The sequence below is a fragment of the Pinus tabuliformis genome, chromosome 5_2 (assembly GCF_031772625.1).
Source record: "Pinus tabuliformis cultivar Carrire ecotype Pingquan chromosome 5_2, CPIR1, whole genome shotgun sequence".
NCBI lineage: Eukaryota > Viridiplantae > Streptophyta > Pinopsida > Pinales > Pinaceae > Pinus > Pinus tabuliformis.
The window spans coordinates 1,141,096,676-1,141,108,352 of NC_142306.1; the positions used below are offsets into that span (position 1 = coordinate 1,141,096,676).

General features: G+C 38.3%; 1 protein-coding gene across 1 annotated transcript in view; it reads right to left on the reverse strand.

Moving 5' to 3' along the window:
* LOC149163210 (uncharacterized protein ycf36-like) overlaps positions 1-3,228 on the reverse strand; it is a 76,729-nt gene extending 73,501 nt beyond the window's left edge. The window contains exons 1-2 of the mRNA XM_089435974.1: positions 2,317-3,228; positions 1,640-1,668 (exon numbers count right to left, since the gene is read on the reverse strand). Of these exons, the coding sequence (XP_089292100.1) occupies positions 1,640-1,668; positions 2,317-2,926 (639 nt within the window). The 5' untranslated portion in view covers positions 2,927-3,228. The remainder of the gene's footprint in view (positions 1-1,639; positions 1,669-2,316) is intronic.
* Between the last annotated feature and the right edge of the window lie 8,449 nt (positions 3,229-11,677).

Here is an 11,677-nt window from a genome sequence, read left to right on the forward strand (position 1 = left end):
TAGACACTAACTATTATCCAAGCCAGCTTTAGAAATACAGTGAGAGAGAATCATATGGTTACTCCTTGTTTTTGTGCATTTTTCGCACAGTTACCAAAAAATATACACAGACACACCAAGCAGTATATTACAGCCAGCTTACAACCACTTTTTACAGAAATGACAGCAAAAGAACTTTCTGGGATACCTCCAAACGATGTAGAGACCAAGATGCTCCAAGTACATGAAAACATAAAATGCTAAAACACATTACTAGATGGTAAGGAGGACACCTCTGGCTAGAGTTTCACATGAGATCTCACAGATCACTATTTGCTGAAAAAATTCTCATGCTAGATGCCACGTGCCAAACATTTTAACGCAAGTGAAGCTACAGATCCTTAGATTAAAATGATATAAGGATTAAGAAAATACTGTGTATTACACTTCTAGCTTCCTCTATGCCTTCCACCCAATAGTTTGGTCTGCAGATACCGCATTTGGCTTGGTTTTGAGCCCAAGATTAAAATAGTGTTTATTCTGTGCATCAAAAGTTAAAATTTCAGAGACACCAAATGAATGTTTTTGGAATGGAACTTTTAAGGGTATTCGAAACTCCAATACTATGATCTCCACTTTCTTGCCTTTAGTATCTATGCCTTGGCTTGGCCATCAGCTATATATTTTTAGTCAAACAAGTGGCCTTAAATATACTGATTGAAACTTGATATCTAGTCTCACTTAACCCCAGCTTCATATACTGAATTTCAACTTTATCACTAAGGCATTATTATGTACAATTTTCCTCTTCGCTTTAGAAAACTTGTAAGTTAGCTTTTCTCTGTTCTATGCTAAGTTTCCTGACTTATGCATGAATGTAATAACCAATAACAATTACTACCAAACATATTTGGTCTTGGGTATGAATATAAGAGTTCGGTCAAGTGACAAAGACCATCATCATTACTCACAACTATGCAAGTTGCTATTTGCATTCTCATGGTGTTATGTGTGTATAATAAGGTCACAGACCTATCACATGGATGCATCTGTTCTGGGAATGTCTTCATTCTGAAGATTTCGAAAATTGAGGTCTCTTATTTGGGGTTGTGTTGGTCCATCACACAATAAAAACTCAAAATAAAAAAAATTGCAAATATCTCAAGGAAAAATTATGGGATGTCGAGATTTTTCCACTTTCCAACCATCTCAGACAGTTTAAAAAACGTAATCTTGACTAATGTAAGATGGTAAGGAATATCTCAATTAGGTCCACTCGTGAAAGTTCAGAAGCATTTGAACATGCGTCTAATCAACAAAATTACAATGGGTTTAGAAATTGTGGAATAAACACACTATTTAATAAAAAGGGATTAATCCAAAAAACTGCTTTTCCCATAGGAGTAATACTAAATTCACTTCTTATGATTTTTTGCTGAGATTTATATTAAGATCCACCTAATGTAATTGCAGAAGGAACAATCCATGAACAAATTTTAGAATCTACGTAATTGCAAGAGCATTAGTGACGTTTCCTATTGATAACCCTTCTCTGACAAATAAATGAAGAAAGCAAAGGATTATTCCTTTGTGGTAAATCCTATAAAAAATTTAAACCGAAAATAAATAAGTATTACAGTAAAACCACAATAATACATACCTCTCCATCATACCAACCCGTCTCCTCATCTGCAATGCAAGCAGGTTTTAATAGTAAACACATAATTTTGCAACTGTTTTATCCTTTTGAATGATATTTTTAAATGCTAATTAAGAGATGTACATACTGGTCCTTTTACAACGATAGGAATTTGGAAAAAAGGCCCAAGGCAGCCTACACAAGATAAGTGTCTTAAAATTACAAAATTGCCAGAAAGGTTTATTAGCCAGTCATTCAAACACAAACACAAAAGTCCAGCAGACCAGAAACATAAATTTAAACCTTTGTGGGAATCATGCCTATATTTGGCAGAATTTAATATGATTGAATTTTTATTAGTACAGAAAACCAAAAACAACAGATATTGAGAAATTTTTCGTATCATATTTATCTTTAATTAAAAGAAATCAATCTTACTTATTTTTACAATGTCAATTATAAATTTTCATGTAAAAATAATAATGAATACAAATTTTAAATAATTTGTCAAAATTGTTGTATAAAATCATTTTTCCCTATATTAATTTGGCAACAATTATTTTTGTGTAAAAGACAAATTAAAATTAAAATTAAAAAAGGGCTAAACTTACCAGCTGATGGCTAAATTTAACCACTACAAATTTCCCATGTTAAATTGATAAGATTTAAATGTGAAATAAGTTGTGATTTGGGATTACATTCTACAGTAGCACTGAGGAGACGATTGCCAACATAAGCCCATCCTAGATACAGTCGGAGAGCAGCGAGGGTGACAACTAACAATCCTCCACACAAAGCTCCAATCCCACATTTCAGAAGCTCATGTTCCGGATCCACGCTCACACTCGCCACTGGCCACCCTATTAATACTGTAAATGCTGTACCGATTCCCCCAAGACGCAGCCCGTATTTCCAAATATCTTCATTCGCCCACGAGAAAAAGTCGGAATTGGTGAGACTTTGATATTCATTCACAGGTTGCTGGTCAAATGGAACCGGGCAATCAGTACCCCCAGGACTTCCATTGGCGAAAGGGGGTGGTGTCCTGTCTCCCCAGTTACTAGATTTCCCATCCTTTTTGGCTTTAATTGTTATCAATCCTCCGATTCTCCTCTTATTCTTCTGTTTCTGATGATACAATTTTTTGTAAGGCCTCCCATTTCTACCACCTGCAAGTACCGGGACTGTCAGTGCTGTACTCCTTTTCGAAAAACTTGACGAATTGTTTTGAAGAGGAGTATTAGATATCGAAACCATTCGTTTTGGGAGGTTGTGTATCCGCTGAAATGTTCCATAATTGGCAGCCATTAGTCTTCTCCAGCGCCTGAAATGAAATATCCTTGCTGCTGCTTAATTCAAGATATCGGCTGTTATATTCCCATTCACAATTCACATTCAGATTCCATAATCAATCATAAGATAGAGGAATGATAGATTCCGTGTTAGATTATGTAATGTAATCGACGGGATTGATAAGAGTTATAAGCTTCTACCATTACGAAAACCGCTGTGGCTTCCTCTAACACTCCACTGCAAGGTTGGATTCAATACAAAGGTCACAATTCACGAATCATTGTGATAAGATAGCAACAGCAACCACTCACTAATCTCCGTCTTTGAACGCGTAGTGAGTATTTTTGTGGAAGATGGAGCTGTTACAAGGTAATTCAACCGATTTAAAATTTCCTTCAATAAGGTTATGACTTTAAAGTTACTGAATTATTTTATATTGATATTGATATTTGATAAGTTAGTGAATTTTTTATATTGATATTGATATTTGATTGCTCAAGTTTATGTTGATGTATATATTCTTTTTTACTCTGGATTTATGATTTCTTAAAATGAAGTGTATATGTATTTTTTTGGAATTTTTTTTTTTTTAAGCACATATTTTTAAATATTAGGCTTGCTCAAATTACACATTCACACTTTAGCAACCTACTTTTATATGTTGGGTATTAACATATTTTTTAATGTTCAAAGAAAATGATCATTTAACTAATCAAAAGTATTTTTAAGTCATATTTCAAAACCATAAAACAATGTTTAGAGGAAGGTTAGTATCTCTATATGGTCATTGTTGAGATTACAACAATTTGACCATATGCATTTTAAGTAGTATTTAGCCTTAATCTCATACATGGAACCAAATACTACCCTATTATAGTTTAATGGTATGTGTTATAATTGATATTTGTATAAGACTAGCAAAGACCCATCTTAACTCTCGATCTACCAAGGGTCGAGAGGGATCAAATCTCTAGATATGCAGACTTCTTTTGAGTGAAAAAAACTTGAAGAAAGGTTTGCACCTCAAGAGACTTGATTCCTCTCACCGCTTGGTAGATCCTTAGTTAAGATGGATCAATGTTGGTTCTTAATAATATTATTTATATTATATAAATTTCAGATCTCTATATATAAAAGTATTTTAATTTTTAATTTTATTAAAATCTTTATTTAATCTCTATGAAATATCCACTAAATATTCTTAGTAGTAGTGTGGATAGGACGTTTAGATATATTTCAAAAGTAATTATAACCTTTTTCTTGTAGATTTAATTAAGAAATATTAAAATAAAATAGTGATAAAATGTTTTGATTGTGATATTTGTGCATGTGAGATTGATAAGTCATGGTATTGTAACAAAACCTATTTACAAGTTAAGACTCTTGTTATATTGTAAAATTATTGTAAGCGTTATGTTTCTATGTGCTTATTAATTAAATTTAAATATGGTTAGGGAATTTATTACCTCTGAACTCATAGCGTGATAGTCATGACAATGGACACTAGGGGTGTCACTCTCTTGCCTGCACCCCCTCATTCGTCCTCTTCTCTAAATCCCCCTGGATCTGCTACGGTAGCCTTCATCGCCTTGTTTCTCAAGGTCCAAAAGTTCAAAAATCAAAGGTCTTTTGATTTGTCAAGAAGTTAGACTCTATTCCAAAGGTGTAGGTGAATCCAGGAAAGTCAAGATTAATGGGACTCAATCTAGCTAAAAGAGGGCTTGTTGGCCAATTCATGGGGATTTGTCCCTCTCTAAGAACCCTGATGCAATGGGTTGATCGAACTTGGATTCCTATAATCAAAGGCAAGATAGATTGTGCCTTCTGCGGAAAGGGATTCTTCACCTTCTTGTTTAAAAGGACTTCAGGAAGATCGAGATCTAATATTTAGAAGCTTCCCATACTTTATGGTCGTCAAGGGGCTTTATTCAGATTGATGGACTTTAAATTTCAACCCAGAAAATGATGTGCCTACAACATTTCTAGTCTAGGTTAAGCTTCCTCACTTGTCGTTGCATTATTGGAATGATGAAACACTCAAATCTATTGGTAATGCACTGGGAAGGTACATTGATAAGGCAGATCCAAAAGAAAAATTATTTGCATGTGCGAGGAATTGTGTGAAGGTGGATCTAGAGAAAGGGCTCCCTAAAGTGAACCAACTCTCTTTGGATAATTGGTCTTGTATCCAATAAGTAGATTATGATCATATCCCATTTAAGTGTAAGTAATGTCATAAATACAAGCACTTTTCCAAAAGGTATCCTAAGTTAGAGGAAGCACAAAAGCATAAGGAGGGTTCAGGTAATAGTAGTAGCAAAAGAGAAAGAGGTGAAATCCTAAGCAAAACAATCAAAGAGAACAAGGAGCAGTGCAAGCAATGAATGCCCCTCCAAAAAAAAAGATGCATGCACCCCTGGGATCGATCTTTGAAGCATGAACAAGCTTAGATCTACAGTGGAACAAATTTGTAGCCTTAGAAAATGAGTTGGAAGAGGGAGAAATTTAAGGAAATGAGGTTATGGATGAAATCCGGGAAAAATCAAGGGGTGCCCCAAACCTAGAGGTTGACCTAGCGCCAAATATGGATGAAGAACTAAGCCCAAACATCCAATAAGAGGAAGAAGTTTCAGAGGGGGAAGAGGACATGATATTTCCTACTACAGAAAAAGTGGATTAGATGGTTGTGGTAGTTGATAGATATGATAATGAGACAGATTAAGAGGCAAAAATACCGAAATCGAGACAAAAGGTGGGTAAAAATACAAATCGAGAAGCTAGGATGCAACAGGAAAAACAAGATAAGGAGAAAGGAATGCAAATGATAATCCATGGATCACCTCTAAAGATCCCAAAGCAACAAAAGAAACAAATCCAAGAAAGCTCTCAGTCAAGGGGAACTCAAAAACACATAATAAATAATGAATATAATCTCTTGGAATTGTAGGGCGATAGCCCATGAAATAAGAGAAGTGAAGTTAAAAAGTTTGATTAGAATGGAAAAACTACACATTCTCCTCATTTAGGAGACAAAAATGGGAAAGCATGAAGCTCTTACAAAAATTTGATCAGTTCGAAAAGGAAGGAAGGAAACAATAGTAGATTCAAGAGGAGCATTCAAGGGGATATGCACTATGTGGGATCCTTATCTTTTCAAAATGATATGGGAAGAAAGGATCATTCATTGGATCATCAGATATTTGATCCATGTCCCCAATGACACAAATTGCTCCATTTTAAATGTATATATGCCAAATTCTGACCATGAAAAAGTGGAATGTTGGGAGTCAATGATGAATTAAAGAGATCTTCTTCATAATACCAACTGTATAATATCAAGAGATTTCAACACCACTCTGCATCAGTTGGAAAAAAGGGAGGGAATATAGTCAGGAACCCCTTCTTGGAAAGAATGGAAGATCTCATTACACATTTAGATCTTGTGGATATTAATCTCAATATCTCTAAATTCACAGGGAGTAACAGGAGGATCGGACTAGAGCACATCTCAACAAGGCTAGATAGATTCATAGTAAATACATTGTGTGGTATCCCCATTTTTATTTTCCTCCGTAGTACAATTAGGGTGGATTTCCCGGGCACGGGATGGCCAGATCAGAGGAGCAGGTTTATGTCATTAGGGGTTCTGAAGGAGTTTTGAGGAGTTTTTATGGGATCCGATGGCATTCACTTGGTATACTCCATCACTCGCACAATTTTCCTTTCGTTCTGTTGCATTTCGACAACTTTCAAAAAATTGCATCATTATGGGGCTAACTTAATTAATTATGCTCGAGGTGGCATTCTCGGAGGATTAATTGATGGAACACCTCAGTGTAATAGCTCGTTGGAACCAAAATGAGAAGATCTACAAAATGAGATGCAGAGAAGTGGCTTTCAATAATTGGAGAGAGTATGGTGGCCAATTTACCATGTTCCCACTTAAAAAGAATATTTTAATTGAAATAAAAGAGGGAAAAGTGCTACATGATTAAAATAATAATAAAATAGGAGGTTCTAGAGGGGCCCATCAAATTTATAAAAGGGGAGGAGAAGGCTATTAGAGGACATCTTGGATTTATATTTTCTTCTTCCGGAAAGGTTTGAGAACCTGGTTCTCTACTTCAGTAGTAATAATTTAGAGAGATTGAGTGAGCACCCATCTCCCCTTGGTGAATTCATCCAGAATTCACATGAGAGTTTAGTAGTGGCAGTTCAGTTCAGTTTTGGTGGAGTGCACCCATCTCTCCTTGCTGAATTCATCCAAAACTCACACGAGAGCTTAGTAGTGGCAGCTCAATTCAGTTTTGGTGGAGGGCCAGGGCAGCATTGGAACATATTCTTGAGGCCAGTTCGATCTTAGTCATATCGTTGTTTTGGCATGTAAAACCCCAGTTTACATATTATAAATAACGCTGAGATTTCTTCTGCTCATTATTGTTATCTGCAATTTTATGTTGTTAAATTTTACATGACAATCTTTTGTTTATGAATGGAATTGTATCTGAATTATTTCTGAGTTAAATTTTCAAAAAAACCCTAAATTTTTGCATTTGGAAGATTACAATGGTATCAAAATTATACATCCTGCCAACATGAAGGCCCAACGCAGATCAATTCCGCAGAAAGATTGTGATGGAATTTACTGAAAATATTTTTTCCTAAGGCCCGTGAAATTGCCTTTTATATATAAACTGCTCAACAATTTCTATTTCGAATCGTTGAATTATTTAGCCTAAATTTCGAATTGTTGAATTATTTAGCCTAAATTATAAAGGGGCAAATTTCTTAAAATTTTATGAAGGGAGTGAATTAATTATTGAGCCGCAAGGTTCCCAGCACTCTTTTCATCGAATTTTCCTTTAGCAAGGAATTAAAGCGACAAATTGCACCGTATTGGAGATCAATCCAAGGATTTTGTGCTTCTAGTGGTGGCAATAATGAAAATCGTAGCTGAGTTTCCCCACTGCCGAGCGTCGCATTGGTCGGAAGACTAAGTTCAAAGCCGAATTATTATTTGGTTTGGCCAATGTTGGTGATTCAGGTGAAGCACGAGCAAAATTTCGACCTCGGTGAATTAGCCACAGTTCCAGTTGAAGAGGCATGGGGTTACGTTGCGTCGGATGGTCTGTGTGGGCCGACAATTTCAAGGGCGCAACACATTTCTTGCGTTGAATTTGAATCTAATTGTTTCGTAAGTGGGGCGTGAGGCAAAGTTGGAGCCGTTTGTAAGTCCCCGTAATTAATTAAAGCATCCGCTTTCATCTTAGGAGTCGTGAGCATGTGATCAACTGGAGACGTCCGTGTCTGCATGCAAGCGTCAATATGATGTGTAGAAAAAAAGAGCCAGGCAACATATGGAATTGTTGTGCTGAAGCTCAGGTCTGTATAACGACTGAGTTGAGTTACTAGAAGAGGTGCACAATATAGAATGAGCTACTTGATAATAAACGGACCGTGATAGTGTGTTTGGTTTAAGCACCACCGTGTATTATTGTTGAATACTGCAGGGGCCGCACCACTGCATGTGGACTGGGTGACGGATTTTTGTAAATATGTTAAAAAACCTGTACAGATGAATCTAGCTAGTAACGGTTGAATACATAGCGTTGCATAGCAAAAACACTAAAAGAAAATTGAAAGAACAAAAGAATGATTCATTAGAAAAAAAGTTACAATGCTCATGATATAGCATAACTGGGTGAAGATCCCAAGGTAATGCACCATAGTGGTGATCAATGAGAAGACTAAACACCTACAACAAGTTTCGGAGAGAACTAGCCAGTTGCAGAGTGAAAGAAGGAGCAAATCTGGGAGTAAATCATGCAGAAGAACTAACCAATTGTGGAGTTAAAGAAGAAGCAAATCAGGGAGTAAATCATGCAGAAGAACTAACCAGTTGCGGAGTTAAAGAAGGAGCAAATCAAGGAGTAAATCATGCAAAATGAATCTTGCATGTAGTCTCATGCTCTAACTAAAAGTCTGCATGTAGGTGTGTAGTACTTCCAACACCCCCCTTGAACACCACTATGGGGAAAAATAGAAAATGGGCCCTGGCAACTAAGGCCAAAGGTCACCCAAAATACAGTGCAACTTGTACTAAAATTGAGGAAAGAGGGAAAACCTCATGGGAAACCGTCCCGCCCCCCTCAAAATACAATGTACTCAAAAGAAAAGAGGAAGAAAAGACAGTTGCTAAGCCACTGTGTCCTTCACTCCAAGACAATCGCGTAGAGAGCAAAACTTCTGCTCAGTGAATGTCTTGGTGAAGATGTTTGCAGTTTGTTCTGCTGAAGGACAGCACTGCAAATCAATGACCCGATCATATACTAAGTCTCTGATGTAGTGCATATGGATCTCTATGTGCTTCGTCCGCTGCTGCTATACTGGATCCCTACAAAATTTGAGAGTGCTCTGGTTGTCACACCAAATGACAATGGGCTGGTGGAACTGGACGCCCAACTCAGTGAGGAAGTGTTGTAGCCACAGAGCCTGAATAGTGATGTTGACTACTCCTCTGTATTCGGCCTCAGCTAAAGAGAGAGCAATAGCAGCTTGCTTCTTGCTCGACCAACAGATAGAGCCAAATCCTAGACTGAGTGAATATCCGGAGGTGGACTTGCGAACAATGCTGTCTCCTGCCTAATCAGAATCTGTGAAGCCAAGGAGATTCAATGCAGTGCCTGCTGCATAGTGAATCCCAAAGGTGATGGTGCCCTGCACATATCGAAGGATGCGCTTGGCAGCATTCCAGTGTAGCTCCTGCATGTATCTGGAAACTGCCCCTACTACATATGAGAGATCTGGTCTGGAGTGGGTGAGGTACAATAAGCTCCCCACTAATTGTCGGTAGAGAGTGCTGTCAACTAATGGAGTGGCACCTCCATCCTCAAGGCAGACCCCAGACAGAAAAGGAGTCTGTGCTGGCTTGCAGTCAGTCATGCGAAATCTCTCGAGGAGATCTTGTACATACTTACCCTGAGAGAGTTTGATGCCTGTGGCATCTTGGCTGATCTCAAGACCAAGAAAGAAGTGTAATGGACCCATGTCCGTCATCAAGAACCTATTATGCAAGGCCCTCTTGACTGTAGCAATCGCTGAAGCCGAGCTATCGGTGATTAGGAGATCATCCACATACAAAACTAAGATAAGAAGAAAATCATGTGTCCTGAGCATGTAAACATTCGGATTAGATTTACATCTTTCAAAGTTTTGTGATAAGAGAAAAGAATTCATCTTCACATACCAAGCTCTCGGGGCCTGCTTAAGGCCATAGAGAGATTTCTTCAGTCTGTAGACCAAAGATGAATCCTGAATGAAACCATGTGGCTGCTTCATGTAGATCTCCTCAGATAGTCTCCATGAAGAAAGGCATTCTTCATATCCATCTGATGTACTTCCCACCCGTGGGCAGCCACAATGGAAAGTGTAAGGCGTATGGAATCCATCTTTGCTACTGGAGCAAAGGTCTCGTTATAATCAATGCCATGCACTTGTTGGAAGCCTTTGGCTACTAGCCTTGTTTTCCGTCTAGTGATTTGCCCATCTGCACCACTCTTGGTCCTGTAGACCCATTTGCATCGGACAAGTTTCCTTCCTAATGGTAGGGGGACCAGATCCCAGGTCTGGTTCTCGAGGAGGGAGTTATACTCCTCCTCCATGGCGAATTCCCAAGATGGATGCCCAGCAGCCTCAACATAAGACTGTGGATCAGAAGACTAAACCAAATGACAATGCTAGGATGGCAATGGTTTAGTGGCAGTGAGGACAAGAGGAGGCTCAATAAACTCTGAGCTAGTCCTCTGCAGATCAGAATTATCCCCCACAAGACCATTTCTAGCAGCTGGGTGGTCTTGTGCATATATCTCACGTAAACTCCTTGTTCTCTGATTTATGACAGGGGAATTTGATTCATTGTTGGAAGCCCGATCTGGGCTTGGATGTGGATCATCATATGCATGCACTGGATTTGTATCTGAAGACTCTGTCTCTGCATCTGCGTCTGAGTGTACTGAGTCATCATCTCGAACATGAGGTAGATAAAAGGTGTCTGCATGTGACAATTGAGGTGCATGCGAGAGACTTTCCTCAAATTTGACACTTCGCTCAATGATGAGCTTGTCCGTAGAGGAAATCAGGAGTCGGTATCCCTTCACACCATCAAGGTATCCAACAAAGATGTACTCAATGCTCTGTGGATCAAGAGCTTTCCTCTTTTCAGAGGGGATCCTGGCCCATGCTCGGGAGCTGAAAACATGGAAGTGGGTGACCTTTGGTTTAGTGCCGCTCCAAGTCTCAAAGGGGGTCTGATCCTTGACAGAGCTATGAGGAGATCTGTTTTGGATGTAGTTAGCACAATTAAGTGCTTCAGCCCATAGCTTATGAGGCAGTGACTTAGCATGCAACATGCAGGAAGCCATCTCTTTGAGAGATCGGTTCTTTCTCTCAACAACTCTGTTCTGCTGCGGAGTGTATGGAACTGTGTACTGCAACTGTATATCGGACTGAAGGCAAAGGTTTTGAAGTGTTGTGTTAACATATTCCCCCCCATTGTCTGTACGGAGGGCTTTGATCTTTCTCTCTGACTGTGTCTCAACTAGTGCTTTGAAATCTTCAAAGTGTGCAAAAACTTTAGATTTGTCCCTGAGAAGATACACCCAAGTATACCGTGAGAAATCATCAATAAATGTAAGCAATAACCTTGCTTTGTTGATGGAAGGATGAGGAAAAGGCCCCATGAGATCACTATGGATCAGATTTAGAGGA